The following is a 17727-nucleotide window of genomic DNA, read 5'->3' as shown; positions in this document are numbered from 1 at the left end:
GCTGAGTGCGGTGTAAAACTAAACTCACCCACTCACTGTTACCCAATGATGATTCTTGGTCGGACATCATCTTCAGCAACTCTTGCTTATATGCTTATATGCTTATATGCTTGATGGATGTCATTCCTTGACACATGTCATTATGATTAGTGTGTGAATCCTATATTAGAAGGTACACTTATTGTCCCAGTCTTTTGTTGATAGGGAATTGCTTTGTGATTGAGAGTGTTTTGTTACAGATTTCAGAGGGAAATTGCTACCGAGAAGCACATGGAAAGTGATGTAACCATGACTACCAATTATCTGTCATTCCTGTTATCTATCATTGCTGGTAAGCAGTGTTTTTCTCTCTCTGTGCCAAAAGTAAGTTGGGATAAATAGAAGATGTGTTATGTTCAAAGATACATTTGACTTTTTAGAAAAGTGATACATTTTCAGATTCCAATTTGTCCAAGTAGCTTTAGTGATTCAAATTTAGGGAACTGTAGGAAATCTCGTCTTGATGTGTGAAACCCAGTCTGAGTGTCCCTGATGTAATAGCAGTGTATGAAATAAGGCCTGTCCGACCACCCGAGCCGGGTTAGATTTGTGACGGACGGTCTACATTTACAGATGTTCCATACATCTGAGTAAATTTACCATATTTAGTCTGGTTAAATCCATTTGGGGCTGGTAACATTTTGAACTTACAAGCCCTGATGTCTGGCTGGATTTTTGGCTTATTTCATACACTGGTAATAGGCCAAAAATACTGCTGGAAGTGGAATAGAACTGAACTCACCCATTCATGAACCTACACTGACAATAGACAAAGTGGTAAAATTGTTTTGCTGTCCAAGTAGGAGCCAACTGCCTCTATGTTCTAGTGGACAGTGTGTCTGTCTGGAGAGTGGAGGGTCAGCAGTACAAACTCTGGGTGCACCATACCAAAAGATGGTATGCTTAGTTCTAAATGGATACACACAGTCCGAGTCAGGCATCCATGTAACCAGACAACTATCAGATGCCTCTCAGTGGGCTGGCAATATAGAACCAGCATGAGTGGAAAATAGCCATCCGTGGAGATCTGGGTTAGAATTGGTCTTCAGCAACCAATGCTTGTTGTAAGAGGCGACTAACAGGATCAGGTGGTCAGGCTCGCTGACTTGGTTGACACATGTCATCGGTTCCTAGTTGCATAGATTGATGCTCATGCTGTGATCACAGGATTGTCTGGTCCAGACTCAATTATTTATAGACCGCCGCCATACAGCTGGAATATTGCTGAGAGCGGTGATAAACAACAACCCCCACCAAACCAAACAATAGGCTCACACACATGTGCATGTACGTTATTATGTAATGGAACAAATAAAAGCAATCTTAAACACCATTTCACTTCCTTGTGTTGTTCAGAGACAGCCACATTGTTACATTCCAGACAGAAACAGATTGAGTTTTGAGCAAGAAAAACAAGATGGCTGCCATGTGACGTCTGCTCCAGAAATAGACTGGAATGTGTCCTCTGAGCGATGGGAGAAACACACAGTTATGGTTGATGTAAGTAGATACAGGAAGTCACATTTAGGATAGTTAGTCAAAATTTTAGTGTGATTGAATGTGCACTTGATATAAGGAGTACATGCCACCATTTTGAATACTACTTATAGTTTGGGGGGGATGCTGAAAGTATAGGTATTCACATGCCATGAAACGTCAAGATTTCAGGACCTCCATTTCCAATGTACAGTATTGTTCAACCAGTCAGAGAGCAACACATACACAATTACAACATTAGAATGTAGCTCATCAATCAGATATTTTCCGCGATGTTATATATCTGCATGAGGATCTGTGTGACTTTTCTCTGTAGCCAGTGAGAGTTATGGCTTCCATGTTATCAGTACAAGGGAGAGAAATATACTAACAAGCTTATCTATTTCTGGGAACAATATACTCAAGGACTTCTACCTGTGAAATATAATGCTGGTATACTACTGTGGATATTATTTACTATTTCTCAATTATGAGTGCTAAGGCATGTATTGGGTATTTTTGTGTTTTGTGGCAGTTTTCAGTTGCTATGTTCATGATTCCCCAAAGTCTCCTATGATTTTTTGACCGCCTCCGTGGTGTAGTGGTTAGAGCGTACTCCCGGAGAGCGGAAGGTCGCGGGTTCGATCCCGGACTGCATCAAACCAAAAAGACGTTAAAATATGGTACTTGTTGGTCCCTGCCTGGCGCTCGGCATTAATGGGTACAACAAGGACTGGTCGGCTCGGAGTCAGTATAATGTGTCTGAGTGGGATATGCATGCTTCACTGCGGCATGGTATCTCAGTGGGCTAGCACTATAAAACCAGCTTCAGTCTGGGCTAGTACAAGCAGCCGCACATACACATACACACGCATGCACGTCGTCATATGAGCGAAATATTCTCAAGCACGACGTAAAACCCAATTTCACCTCACCTCACCTATGATTTTTAATGCAGAGTAAAAGTAATTTTTAATAATAATATTGCAACATAATGGAATACATTTTGGTTATCACAGTTTCAAAAAGTACATGTAGAAACAAGCCACAGCAACATGGACTTGTTCGATATGATTTCCATGTTAGTGCTGTGTGAAGATGACACTGCCTGGTTTTGTTTCAGAGAGTTCTTCATCATCTTCAGCAAGTGCCTGATGTGTCTGGGCTTGGGGACGTCCTCCTGTCCCGCTGGTGCCCTCTCCTGGTGAGTACTTGGACGTGTCACAGCTCACATTGTTCTGGGGCAGTGGCAGGGTGGAGGTCAGATTGCCCTCTTGGTAAATGCTGTGGAACACTACAGCTCATATTGTTCTGGGACAGATGTGGGGGGAGGGGGTCAGATTGCCCTCTTGGTAAATGCTGTGGAACATTACAGCTCCTATTGTTCTGGGACAGAGGTGGGGGTCAGATTGCCCTCTTGGTAAGTGCTGTGGAACATTACAGCTCATATTGTTCTGGGACAGAGGTGGGGGTCAGATTGCCCTCTTGATAAGTGCTGTAGAACATTACAGCTCATATTGTTCTGGGACAGAGGTGGGGGTCAGATTGCCCTCTTGGTAAGTGCTGTAGAACATTACAGCTCATATTGTTCTGGGACAGAGGTGAGGTGTGGGCAGATTGCCCTCTTGATAAGTGCTGTGGAACATTACAGCTCATATTGTTCTGGGACAGGGGTGGGGGTCAGATTGCCCTCTTGATAAGTGCTGTAGAACATTACAGCTCATATTGTTCTGGGACAGAGGTGGGGGTCAGATTGCCCTCTTGGTAAGTGCTGTAGAACATTACAGCTCGTATTGTTCTGGGACAGAGGTGAGGTGGGGGCAGATTGCCCTCTTGATAAGTGCTGTAGAACATTACAGCTCATATTGTTCTGGGACAGAGGTGGGGGGAGGGTCAGATTGCCCTCTTGGTAAGTGCTGTAGAACATTACAGCTCATATTGTTCTGGGACAGAGGTGGGGGTCAGATTGCCCTCTTGGTAAGTACTGTAGAACATTACAGCTCATATTGTTCTGGGACAGAGGTGAGGTGGGGGCAGATTGCCCTCTTGATAAGTGCTGTAGAACATTACAGCTCCTATTGTTCTGGGACAGAGGTGGGGGTCAGATTGCCCTCTTGGTAAGTGCTGTGGAACATTACAGCTCATATTGTTCTGGGACAGAGGTGGGGTGGGGGTCAGATTGCCCTCTTGGTAAGTGCTGTAGAACATTACAGCTCATATTGTTCTGGGACAGAGGTGGGGGTCAGATTGCCCTCTTGATAAGTTCTGTAGAACATTACAGCTCATATTGTTCTAGGACAGAGGTGGGGGTCAGATTGCCCTCTTGGTAAGTGCTGTAGAACATTACAGCTCATATTGTTCTGGGACAGAGGTGGGGGTCAGATTGCCCTCTTGGTAAGTGCTGTGGAACATTACAGCTCATATTGTTCTGGGACAGAGGTGGGGGTCAGATTGCCCTCTTGGTAAGTGCTGTGGAACATTACAGCTCATATTGTTCTGGGACAGAGGTGGGGTGGGGTCAGATTGCCCTCTTGGTAAGTGCTGTGGAACATTACAGCTCATATTGTTCTGGGACAGAGGTGGGGGTCAGATTGCCCTCTTGGTAAGTGCTGTGGAACATTACAGCTCATATTGTTCTGGGACAGAGGTGGGGGGGTCAGATTGCCCTCTTGGTAAGTGCTGTGGAACATTACAGCTCATATTGTTCTGGGACAGAGGTGGGGGTCAGATTGCCCTCTCTGTGGGAACATTACAGCTCATATTGTTCTGGGACAGAGGTGGGGGTCAGATTGCCCTCTTGGTAAGTGCTGTGGAACATTACAGCTCATATTGTTCTGGGACAGAGGTGGGGTCAGATTGCCCTCTTGGTAAGTGCTGTTCTGACAGGGACAGAACATGCCCTCTTGGTAAGTGCTCAGAACATTACAGCTCATATTGTTCTGGGACAGAGGTGAGGTGTGGGCAGATTGCCCTCTTGGTAAGTGCTGTAGAACATTACAGCTCATATTGTTCTGGGACAGAGGTGAGGTGGGGGCAGATTGCCCTCTTGATAAGTGCTGTAGCACATTACAGCTCATATTGTTCTGGGACAGAGGTGGGGGTCAGATTGCCCTGATGGGAAGCGCTGTGAAACATTACAGCTCATATTGTTCTGGGACAGATGTGGGGGGAGGGGGTCAGATTGCCCTCTTGGTAAATGCTGTGGAACATTACAGCTCCTATTGTTCTGGGACAGAGGTGGGGGTCAGATTGCCCTCTTGATAAGTGCTGTAGAACATTACAGCTCATATTGTTCTGGGACAGAGGTGGGGGTCAGATTGCCTTCATGGTAAGTGCTGTGGAACATTACAGCTCATATTGTTCTGGGACAGAGGTGGGGTATGGGTTGGCATTTTCTTTAGGTTACACTTACTACTTCACAGCAGACAGGATTATGTTTGGTGCAGTGGCCTGAAGGGTGTTCAAGTGGCCCTTAAGTTGAGTCCAAGGAGTGTCTAATGTGTCACAGCTCAAACTGTTTTCCGTGTTTACCTATTTGGTCATGTCAGAAATAATCAGGTCATTTGGTGTTCTTAGTTCGAGGGGAGATAACCCATTTGAGAGAACTAGGTACAGATAAATAGTAGAGTGAGTGAGTTTTGTTTTATGCCGCATTCAGCCGTATTCCAGCTATATGGCGGCTGCCTGTAAATAATCGAGTCTGGACCAGACAATCCAGTGATCAACAGCATGAGCATCGATCTGCGTTATTGTCAGCAAGCCGGACCACCCGATTCTGGATAAGTAGTAGAGAGGTAACCGGTAGAGGTAATTGGTTAAGAGAGATGGTTTGTTATGACTGGTTTGAGATAACTGAGGTATCATATGGACAGATGAAAATGGATTTAAATTTTTTAAGTATTATCCCAATTTTGCTTTCAGACAGTGCCTCACAAGGTGTGTGTCACCACAATACTCAGTTGTCTCAAGTGCCTCAGTGTCTTCCAAGCTGCTGTTAACCAGTCACACCAATCACTGACAGATGCAGTTGTCAAGATTTGTATCTCTTTGACCATGGAGATGGTAACCATGGTTCCACCTGAAGACAATATCAACCAGATAAACAAAGATCTGTGGGAGTGTGTCAGTCAGTGTCTGGTGACTGTGCCCAGCATCATCAACAAGTATTTCATCTCTGTCAATGGTCTTCTACAAAGTGAGTACCAAACTTCAGCCAGTGTGACTACTACACTTCACTACAGACCCTGTAATACTCACCTGTCTACTGCAGCCATTCACTCACCTGTCTACTGCAGCCATTCACTCACCTGTCCACTGCAACCATTCACTCACCTGTCCACTGCAGCCATTCACTCACCTGTCCACTGCATCCATTCACTCACCTGTCCACTGCAGCCATTCACTCACCTGTCTACTGCAGCCATCCACTCACCTGTCTACTGCAGCCATTCACTCACCTGTCTACTGCAGCCATTCACTCACCTGTCTACTGCAGCCATTCACTCACCTGTCTACTGCAGCCATCCACTCACCTGTCCACTGCATCCATTCACTCACCTGTCTACTGCAACCATTCACTCACCTGTCTACTGCAGCCATCTACTGCAGCCTCACTCACCTGTCTACTGCATCCATTCACTCACCTGTCCACTACAACCATTTACTCACCTGTCTTCTGCAGCCATTCACACACCTGTCTACTGCAACCATTCACTCACCTGTCTACTGCATCCATTCACTCACCTGTCTACTGCATCCATTCACTCACCTGTCTACTGCAGCCATTCACTCACCTGTCTACTGCATCCAAGCACTCACCTGTCTACTGCAGCCATTCACTCACCTGTCTACTGCAGCCATTCACTCACCTGTCTACTGCATCCAAGCACTCACCTGTCTACTGCAGCCATCCACTCACCTGTCCACTGCAGCCATTCACTCACCTGTCTACTGCAGCCATTCACTCACCTGTCTACTGCAGCCATTCACTCACCTGTCTACTGCAGCCATTCACTCACCTGTCTACTGCAGCCATTCACTCACCTGTCTACTGCAGCCATTCACTCACCTGTCTACTGCAGCCATCCACTCACCTGTCTACTGCAGCCATTCACTCACCTGTCCACTGCATCCACCAACTCACCTGTCCACTACAACCATGCACTCACCTGTCTACTGCAGCCATTCACTCACCTGTCCAGTGCATCCACCAACTCACCTGTCCACTACAACCATGCACTCACCTGTCTACTGCAGCCATTCACTCACCTGTCCACTGCATCCACCAACTCACCTGTCCACTACAACCATGCACTCACCTGTCTACTGCAGCCATTCACTCACCTGTCTACTGCATCCACCAACTCACCTGTCCACTACAACCATTCACTCACCTGTCTTCTGCACTCACCTGCCCACTACAACCATTCATTCACCTGTTCAATGCAGCCATTCACACACTAGTCCACTGCAGCTATTCACTCAACCATATGACTTGGCATAGTGCTGTGGATGCTCATGCTATCAGCCACCAGTTTGTTACCATAACTACTGACTCTCCCCTTGCAGCCTGCAGTGAGGAGACAGTAGTGACAGCGATAAGGTCCATGGTGCATGTCCTACAGGATCAGTCGGCTGCTGCCCTCCCACGGTCAGTCGACCACCACCTGGAGGCGATACAGCGCAAGGTCAAGGTCAGTCACTATGTATGTTGTGTGTCATATGCTTATGTTACCAATCCCTGGTGTAACTGTAAAACATCAGATCACAGGAGCTAACAAAAGCACTGGTGTGTTTGAGATCTGTAGGTGCCACATGGTCGAAGCTCATGAGATACCAATTAATTATGACGTCTTGTCTTATGAGTATCAAGATTGTAAGAAACATTAATGTACTGTAAGAAACCAACTGGTTCAGGGCTGTCTCTACACTTCGTCATAGTTGCAGTCATACTATAATCTAGTCTCCTACCAAATTGAACCCCTAGTAGGGTAGCCTAGTGGTTAAAGCATTGTCACCCCAAAGGCCCGGGTTCAATTCCTCACATGGGTACAATGTGTGAAGCCCATTTCTGGTTTCCCCCCGCCATGATGTTGCTGGAATATTGCTAAAAGTGGCTTAAAACCATACTTACTCACTCATTCACTCAGTTTATGCAGTTGGGAAGTGTGACAAAATAAACAGATCATTGCTAAGACAATTTTACATCTTTATTATTTGATTTATGGATCCAACCCAAAATACAAATAAAATAAAGAAAAATGAATCCTTTTATCCATGTAAGCAGATACAGAAAAATTGTTTAAAGGAACATATTCTATAAATTTGAAACGCAGGATTAAAATGACTTGCCATCAAAACACTCCTTTGAAGACTAAATTGCTTCAGCAATGATGTGATAATGCAAGCTGGATAAAAAGGGGAAGTAACTCCAGCCACATTCAGCCTGGTCATGTCCACATTTCTGTGTATTGTATAATTATATATCCCTGGCAGTTCTTGCCATACAAGTTTTGTCTTTACTTCTGTTTTCAGAAATGTTTTCCTGATGTTGTCAACAGTCAGTGCTGGAAGGATCTCATGTACTGCTGTTCTATTCTGACCAATCAGAGATCAGTTGCAATGTCATGTGATGAATAAATCTGTCTTGTACATGCATATAGTTCTCTCCTTACCAAGTCGCTGGTCATGGGTGTTCTATATGTCAAACACCACAAGAAAGCAGTATTTTGTATGTATATACACTGGCGCAGCAGGGTATTGGCTCCATCTAGGAGTTACTGGATCAGTCGAGTAATGGCATTATCTTTGATAGTAACCGTGAAGATATGGGTTAGAATTGGTGTTCAGTAACCCATGCTTTTCATAAGAGGTGACTAACAGGATCTGGTGGTCAGACTTGATTGACACGGCATTATATCCCAATGGTATAGATCGTTGATGTTGATCACTGGATTGTCTGGTCCAGACTTGATAACTTACAGACTGTCACCATGTGACTGGAATATTGCTGTGTGCAGCGTTAAACAACAATCAATTATCTTGGATATACTGAGGTACCCAAGTACTGCCTCCATCTTGGATATACTGAGGTACCCAAGTACTGGCTCCATCTTGGATATACTGAGGTACCAAAGTACTGGCTCCATCTTGGATATACTGAGGTACCCAAGTACTGGCTCCATCCATGATAAACTTGATTAGCCAAATAATGGCTTAACCCTGGATTACTGGAACACCTGACTAATTATAGCCTTGTCTAAGATGGTGCTATTTCTTCATTAATGTATACATCAGAAATAGTTGTATTTAGGCTCTAAATCAGATCCAGCAAAGTACCTACCGGTATTCATGCCAGCCACTTCTGGAGTTTTCAGTAATAGAAAATAAACAAGCAACATTCAATTTTGACAACAAAATTTACTTCACAATGAATGACCAGCATTTTTACAATGATATCGTTCTTACCAATGTTTAAGCATCCGACTACTATGACTGGAGTCTAGAGAAAACAGGAAACATGAACAGTAGATAGAGATATTCAGTGTAGTGGTCTCGCTAGGGCCTGGCTTGTAACAAAATACACAACTACTGTGGCAGCAACAGCAGCATCGCAGACCAGCAACTGAGGCGGAGACAATGCTCAGGGTACGCGACTGCAAACACTTCCTCAAACAGTTTCGTATGATTGGCATTGAAATCACTTTATACGAATATTGAGAGACATTCTCAAATAGGTGAAAATCTATCAAAATTTCGCCTCTGTACTCAAATTATTGTTTTGTCACTATATTTGATTGATTTAAAAAAACAGAATTGGTGAAGTAGGGTTTATTCTATACACATGCTTCTTTACCTTTTTGGCAATCTTGGCGCCAAAAACTATGGTAATATAGTCATGGCAACATTAAGCCGTTCTGTAGAAGGACAAGGACGGTTGATATAAGAAATGATATTCAATACCAATACAGAAAGTGAATAGGAGCAGAAGTTAAAATCTTCAAAGGTATATGAAGATAATTTCGTTTGACTAACTGCCGATGGTTGTGAGTGTTGTCCCCGCTGCGCTACCACTTGCACTGTGTCAATATATATATAATAATAAGTGGAAAACACTGGCACTGGAGCAACTCGGTCGGAAGAAGAAGCAGTTGAGAATCACGGGGTAGGTACATGAGCAAACCTGCCTGCAGCACACGCCGCCACGGCCGACGTCCTCGACATAATGCTGACCGTCAGACTAACAAGTGATGTCTGCCATTTCACACTGTAAAATAACATCCAACTCTCGCATAGGTCCTATACTCACAACTTTCATCTGATATTGAAGTTCTGTGTCATCCATATTAAGAAAATGATTTATACTGTGATTTCACAAAATTTAATCAAAGGTGTAGTTCTACAAAGTCATTTAATTTGTGTTAATTATGGTCACCCAACAGACTTTTTAATATGATTATGGTTCAAAGCACAATTCTTTAAATTCAGATCTTGAAGGGCTCAAGGCTGTCTGTAGGATCTTGTGACCTTGACCCCAACTTATGACCTTGCCTTGTAAAAATGGGTCATGGCAACAGAGAATTGGCAACTGGAGAACTTTACGGTAATGTACTGATCTCTGAACAAATTCCATCTACAACCATTAGTCACATGTTTGGTTTACGGTATTCCTGGAACTTCATCACAGAGGAACTTCAGAGCACAGTTACCCCATGAGAGCCAATTGTGTCAATGTTACATTGTGAAATGGGCAGTAACGTTTTCTTAACAAATAACAATCATTTCTCAACAATATTTCTGTTGGAGTGTTTCTCCAACTAACAGGGTAACACAGCGTCCGGCTGCTGGCAACGGTTTGTCAGGATGCAAGGTCGTCTCAACATGGAAACTTGTCTAAGTAAACAGACAAATCGTCTCTTCATCACAAATTCAAATCAAGGAGCAAGACAAAATATAATCAAACAAATTGTCATGTATAGTTAATGAAATTCACCTTAAACAATGACAAGTAATGATGAAAAACTTCATCACAATATATATACCACTCAACATTTGCTAAGGATCAATGCAGTCCACTTCAGTCATAGTTTGCAGCAAAAGCTGAGTAGTATACATATATCCTTTGCTCAAGAATCAGTTTTAATTCCTGGACTGGGTCTCAGTTTGTTGAACAGCACAGCCCTGAACTTGAAATATGGATCCTGAAGGGCACAAGGCTGCCTACAGGATCTAGTGACCTTGACCTTGACCCCAACTAATGACCTTGCCTTGTGAGCAGGTCTTGGCAACAGAGTACTGGCAACTAGAGAACTTTAATAATGGAGAATCTGTTACATGTAATACTTGGGAAAAAATAGTTCATTTCTCTTTAACATCCATTTAAAAAAGATTTGTCATTAAAATAGGATATCTGTACACAACTAACTGTTTTGAAAATGAAAGCACTTTTCTGCTATTTGATAAATAACTTACAAGAAAGACAACTTGCAGCATGCACAAAGTCAACATGTCGTACACCAGTTCAAAGGACTTGAACACAGTCAAGAGTTGACTCTGACGCCAACAAACCAACCCACTCACCTATTATGAGTGGGCGACACACTTTAACTTCAGTTTGAGAATATATCAACATAATTTACATCACCGAGCGAGCAAAATATACATATTTTATACATCACGATTCAAGTGACTACTCCGTAAGGCCACATAACTGCAGAGAGTTGCTGTTGCAAGAAATCCAACCGTGGCCATTTTTCGCTACCTTTGGATCAAGGAACACCCATCAAGTCTCTGCCCAGAATCTGACCTCCAACCTCTAAACAGGGTCACCTTACCTTTCCTTCCTTGCTGCTGAGGGCTGAATCTTAGATAACATTCAAGTAAGTCCAGCCATCTTCCAAAAGCTGCAGCCAAACATACAACTCCTACTCATCTGCAGTTATGTTTTAGTGTTTAACACCGACCAAGTTCAAAATGAAGAAAATATTTTCTTTGTCACACACTGTACACGATTATCACAAATCTTATGTTGGACCAAAAAAGAAACCAAAAGACATCTTACTCTTGAAAACAAATATTCTAGTTCAAAATACATCTGACTCTAAATGACAGCACTGCATGCTAACTTCAAGAGACGTTTATTGTTAATCTTAAGTAGCCGTGAAAACAGTTGCATGCAGGTTCCCAAAGGTCTCAAGAAAATACACAGTCTCACAATCTCTACTGCTAAGGATTATTTTGAAAATAGTAAATTTTTGTCCAAACACGAGACAATCAAGATATTTGTGATTGGAGAAGAAGACTTATATTATGGTTCGGTCAGTATTTAGTCTAAAAGGAGCAGTCACATGCATTAAAGAAATGCAAGCTCTTGTCTAAAAAGTGATCATGGCCAAACATGGCCAGACAAGCCTCAAGCTGATGGCTATTCTTAAACATTTTGTGGAGTTAACAACTAGTATCACCTGCCAAACACAGGGCAGGCATAGTCCAAGGGCAGTTAACTCTGTCAACACTGATCAGGAGTTGTCTGCTCTTGAGAAATCCCACCAAGGGTTCTTAACCAAGTTACAAGTCCATACACTGCCTTCTGTTGTGACTGCTCTTGTATAGCTTGACTGAAGTAACAAACTCTATAGACTATATCTCTGATGACTTCAAAACAGACACGATATGACGCGAAAAAGGTCCAACGGTCTACTCACAGGTAATGTTGATTAAGTACCTGCACCAAGTTGGTCATCTGGTTTCCATGGTAACCATGGTAACAGATCACATTACTAACAGCTGAAATTGTGGCACAAGATTTATGGATCAAATCCTGTGTTATTTCTCACCCCTAAAAAACAAAGTGGTATGTTCCCACTTTAAGGGGGAACCGTACCATTTGGAAAAATGGGGGGTGTCCTGTGTTATAACAAATATATATTACTATGTATACATAACAGAAATCTACTTTTGTTGGAATAGTTTGTCTAAAGTGCACTCTAAGCTTGGACAACAGTGGACATGTTTCTACAATTACTATTACAGATACACAGTGTGAATTAGCATTCAAAACAAATACATTTAAACCTTAAAATATCCAAACCAGAGGAGCCTGGTGAGAGAAAAAAGAATTTTTTTCGAAAATGTAGTCAGAAAATTGGAAATTTGTAAACAGTGCAATAGTATACTTTGGAAAAAATGTCAAAATTGAAATTCCACGAAGAATGAACATGAGTTGTTTTCAATGTGTCACAAAAACAATTGGGTAAAGTAAAAGACTACTGACAAAATGACATCATTTACTGCAGATAGAAACCGTCAGGAACTATGTCACTATAGATAAGCTTATTTTCACAATAAGCAAAACTAGCAACTAAAATTCCAAGTAAAACGTCCCAAATTTTGAAATGGGGCGTGGTATATGATCAACAGCCATCCACCCTCCTGGGGCGATAGGTATAAAATTGAATGCAAAAATAGTATTTGTAAAAGTAGAAAAAAATACTTTGTGAAAATAAGATTATCTAGAGTTGAGATACACCATGTCAAGAAGAACAGCAAATAACATGTTGAAATAAACCTACTGTTACACAGGTACAAAGTTAGGCTGATTTCCACTGACTAGAGCTTTAGTATACATATACACAAATATATATATTTATATATAGACATATAGTCATACTTGTCATCCATAGTTATTATTTCGGTCCATCGATTGGAGAATCTTCAATGCTCCATTTCAAGACCTAAAAATATCTCTCTGGAAAACAATAACCAAACAACCAGGTATCGGTTTTCAAAGTTAACAACCGACAACTTTCTTATTTACAAGCCAATGTCTGGCTTCCTTGATCTTTTTCCCCGTCACGATTTTTGAATCGAGTCACATCTGCTTTTCCTGTTTGCTCTGCTTCGTGATGCGACCCTCCAAATAGCACTTTCAGAGATGAGGACTGCCTTAGAAAAGTATCGAGACAGAATGGCGAGCTAGCTTGTGGTAGACGTGTTTCCATGGCTGCAGTCGTATGACGTACAAATCAGGATAATGAATGTGCCATTTGCTGATTGCCACTTCCTCCGATGAAGAATAACTGTGTCAAATTTTCGGATGCAGCTGCTGAAACGATCGTGTGAGATGAAACAGCTGAAGTGATGATTTCTCTGTGCGAATGTCTTCAGTTCCATCATCCTTTTAAATGATGGCCTCCGAGGTCACCACGGTAAAAGAATACAAAAATCTACATGATTGTCTTCATCTAACTTGGTTCAATTTTTCACAACAAAGATTGACCAGTGATGGTAAATCTACTCGACGAAGAAGAAGGTTGTGTGCGTAAACGACATGGAACACGAGACGTACGCCAGTAGGTGGCAGCACAAGTGGGCAAGTAGTCGTCAGGGAAGGCTCATCAATTGTTTCATCACCTCATCGGTCAGCGGAGGCAGGAGCTAGATGTTGACAAATGCAAAGAGTCGAGTGGTGTCTGTGGCAATCTTTTCCTGTCACAGACTCAAGACACATGGACAGTGGCAGTGAAACAAAACACAAAGTATAGACAACAGCGACCTTGTTGAAATGACGCAGTGGACACAGGCAGGGAGGGAGGAGGGCGCAGTCTTTGACACTGTGATGACGGCACATGGAGGTTGCTGTAAGTACAACATCAGGTGCTATGCCATGGCCAAGCACTGTGGTTCTACGATGTTGGGTTCTAGCAGAAATGGCATCTGGCCACTGCGTCTGCCACTGGCGGCCATCTTGTCTGGGAGGCTCCCCTGTCAACTACAATCCTGTTAGGACAGGCTGCTACTTCTAGGTCCCTTCTTCCATTGGCTCTGATTCTTGCTGCTCCACAGAACTAGAGGAAAATAAACAAGGAAACTATACCAAACCCCGTTTGAATCAGAAATGTTAAATGTACACTGAAGAAAAAACGTTTCTGATCATGAGTATAATACTGACAAATTCATGTAATCAACTTTTATTTTGCAAGTGTGACGTTTCGGTACAGTTCTTGTACCATTGTCATTCCTGCTTGACAACAGTACAAGAACCTGTTACGAAATGTCACACGTCAAATACAAGACCTTGTTATCAATAAATTTGTCAGTATGTACTTCCCTACTAAAATGCCAATCAAAGAAGTGATCATGAACAATTTGTGTGTGATATTTTCATGACACTGAATGCTCACTTTTCACTTAAGTATACAATAATTTCTCTGATCATACAGAACATGAGGTTGATTTGAATATTCATGAATTAAATGTCCCCTTACATGTGAAAATAGCAGTCTTGTTTGAGCATGAAGTGCCAGGGTTGGATATCACTTTAAGCGCCCATATTTTAGCAGGGGTCAATGACCAAGCCCTATGGCAATATGAAGCACATACCTGTTTTTACTTGGGACCATGGAGAGTGATGCAAGGGCAGTAACTGTGTCCGCTTCCTCCATCTCCCGCTTCTGTGCCTCCATCAGGGAGTAGCTTATTGTTCCCAAATACCGTTTGATGCAGGGCCAGTGCTCCACTGTAAGTAAACACAATCTGTCAGTGGATGGGGTGGATAAGCAGATGGGTGGATTGGTTGACTCGTGGAATCGGTCAACATGTGGTTTGAGTTTCTTATGCAGTTGATTAATTTTATGGTCATTGACACACTGACTCACAGCGACCAGTGAAGATCCAGGGTAGAATAGGTCAACCCATGTGCTTGCCATAAAAGGCAACTATGCTTGTCGTAAGAGGCGACTAACGGGATCGGGTGGTCAGTTTCGCTGACTTGGTTGACACATGTCATCGGTTCCCAATTGCGCAGATCGATGCTCATGCTGTTGATCAGTGGATTGTCTGGTCCAGACTCGATTATTTACAGACCGCCGCCATATAGCTGGGATATTGCTGTGTGCGGCATAACACAAAACTCACTCACTCACTCACCGCAGCCAAAGGCGATACATTTCATTTTCCCATCTATTTAATTGGTCTGTAAAAATGTTAAAAAATTATTTAAACCCCCTAAATACACAAATGCAAGGTTCAATCTCAGGTCTCTGCAAACATCCAACACACAGAACAAGCCCTCTGACAGAAGGGAGTGTCTGTCACTGTTATCAGTTAATATTTCCCTGGTGTCTCCACTTGGTGACGTGAAAGAGGGGTCATGATTATTGCACCTGTGACACCTGAGCTGTATTGTTATTCTTGTTTTCTCAGCCAGGGAAACAAGTGACATCTTTTACATCATTTTGTAAGATGCGTCCGGGGACCTTCTGGGTCCGATCTACAAAGCGTTTGTAGTGTTAACTATACACACAGGGGCGGATACAGCTTTTTGAGAATGGGGGGTGCACACTATTGAGAAAAAGGGTGCACACTTCATTTCCACCCAAGTTTCAATGGTTATTTAACAAACTTTCTGGACAAAAGGGGGGGTGCGCACCCCTGCACACCCCCTCTGGATCCGCTTATGACACATGTAGTTTATCATAGGATTACAAATGACGTAGCGCTACGAATGCTTTGTGGATTGGGACCTAGCTCTCCTAGCAGATGCCCTGTCTACTAAATAATGGTTGGTGATTTGAAATGTGTCAGTGAAAACAGTAGGTCAGTTACAGATTACAACTGATGAGTCCTTACTCTGTATTCGGATGGTGGATTCCAAGGTCTCCAACGCAGGTTTACAGCTCGGCCGATGGAGTTCTTCATCCTTGATTGAAGGTAGCTGAATCGCAAGAGTCATGTGACTTTACATACCAAGTTATAGTGTCACAATTCGCACCAATCAAAACCTGAGATGAGAGAGATTACTGTTTGACACTACAGTCAGTTAGAGATGCACTTAAATTCCAAAGGGAGGCAATCATAGCATATTGAGGGACAACAAGCAGGAATCCCTAAGGATACAAGGTGAGGTGAGGTGAAATTGGGTTTAACGTCTTGCTTGAGAATATTTCGCTCATATGACGACGTGCAGGCGTGTGTATGTGTATTTGTATGTGCGGCTGCTTGTACTAGCCCAGACTGAAGCTGGTTTATAGTGCTAGCCCACTGAGATACCATGCTGCAGTGAAGCATGAATACCCCTCTCAGACACATTATACTGACTCCGAGCCGACCAGTCCTTGCTTTCCCCTTTAATGCCAAGCGCCAGGCAGGGACCAACAAGTACCATATTTTAACGTCTTTTGGTATGACAGGGTCGGGGATCGAACCTGCGACCTTCCGCGCTCCAGGCGGACGCTTTAACCACTACACCACGTAGACGGTTAAGGATACAAGGGTATTGAGTTCTCACCTCGTCCCCAAGAAGAGCCTTGACACACATCTCTGAAGCCTCCGAGATGACCGGAATATCATAGCCTCCCTCCAGTGCCAGCACGACCTTCCCACCCGAAAGCGACATCAGCTCACGGGTCATGTGACCAAAAGCTGAAACAGAATCCAATTCGTGTAAGACTCTATGAAGAGGTACCCTCTATATGAACTGAGCCAGAATAAATATGATTACGTCTGTTCCTCTCAAAATGCAAGTCACACTGATTGAAAAGCCACAGCACCAAACAATATTCAAGTGAGTTCTTTAAGGAACAAAGTACGGTGACCGTAATGGACACTCACCTTCAGCTGTGACCTCATACCCTCCCAGCGGAGCTGTATGTCCCTTGGCCGCGTCAAAACCAGCAGACACGAGAACCATATCGGGACCAAACTCACGGGCAATTGGCATCACGATTGTTCTGTCAAAATAAAAACAACTCCTTCAGACTCTCTCCAGCCCACAAAGGGTAGCTTGCGTTCATCATCACTTTGAGCGAGTTTGGTTTGATGCCGCTTTTGGCAAGATTCCATCCATCCATCCATTCCACCAGAAATGGGCTTCACTCATTTTAATCATGTGGGGAATCGAACTAGGGTCTTTGGTGTGGAGAGCGAACGCTTTCACCACTAGGCTACCCCACCGCCCCTCATCACTTTGAACACGTGTCATCAACATTAGGTCGTCAAGATACTTAGAATGAGTGTCACATGTTGCAGGCATGAATCAAACCCAGGTGTTCAGGGCACGTGCAACCAGTGTATCTGCTGGACTGCCTCGCTACCAAACTGGTGTTGTATAAAACGTGTTCCACATGTGCAAAGATTTACTGAACATTACTTTAAATTAGATATTTAAGATTAGTAAGTAAATCTAACATCAGTGAGTTCCTTTATTTACAATAT

The 17727-nt window shown here is 43.1% G+C and overlaps 2 protein-coding genes and 1 long non-coding RNA gene across 3 annotated transcripts in view; 2 read left to right on the top strand and 1 right to left on the bottom strand.

The window, feature by feature from the left end:
* LOC124260584 (testis-expressed protein 10 homolog) overlaps positions 1-8172 on the top strand; it is a 30961-nt gene extending 22789 nt beyond the window's left edge. The window contains exons 11-16 of the mRNA XM_046694907.1: positions 240-331; positions 1421-1539; positions 2639-2719; positions 5437-5710; positions 7084-7208; positions 8050-8172. Coding sequence (XP_046550863.1) covers positions 240-331; positions 1421-1539; positions 2639-2719; positions 5437-5710; positions 7084-7208; positions 8050-8154 — 796 coding nt within the window. The 3' untranslated portion in view covers positions 8155-8172. The remainder of the gene's footprint in view (positions 1-239; positions 332-1420; positions 1540-2638; positions 2720-5436; positions 5711-7083; positions 7209-8049) is intronic.
* Positions 8173-8416: 244 nt separating this feature from the next.
* LOC124260585 lies at positions 8417-9317 on the top strand. Its single transcript, XR_006894129.1, has 2 exons — positions 8417-8570; positions 8607-9317. It is a non-coding gene; the product is annotated as an uncharacterized LOC124260585 (long non-coding RNA).
* Positions 8915-17727, bottom strand: part of LOC124260583 (histone deacetylase 4-like) — a 185138-nt gene continuing 176325 nt past the window's right edge. Inside the window, 5 exon segments of the mRNA XM_046694906.1 lie at positions 8915-14360; positions 14896-15031; positions 16144-16228; positions 16802-16935; positions 17125-17243. Of these exon segments, the coding sequence (XP_046550862.1) occupies positions 14315-14360; positions 14896-15031; positions 16144-16228; positions 16802-16935; positions 17125-17243 (520 nt within the window). The 3' untranslated portion in view covers positions 8915-14314.

The sequence above is a fragment of the Haliotis rubra genome, unplaced genomic scaffold, assembly GCF_003918875.1.
Source record: "Haliotis rubra isolate DU_JTF1 unplaced genomic scaffold, ASM391887v1 Scf77, whole genome shotgun sequence".
NCBI lineage: Eukaryota > Metazoa > Mollusca > Gastropoda > Lepetellida > Haliotidae > Haliotis > Haliotis rubra.
The sequence above is the reverse complement of the archived record's forward strand: the minus strand, read 5'-3'. Positions and strand labels throughout refer to the sequence as shown.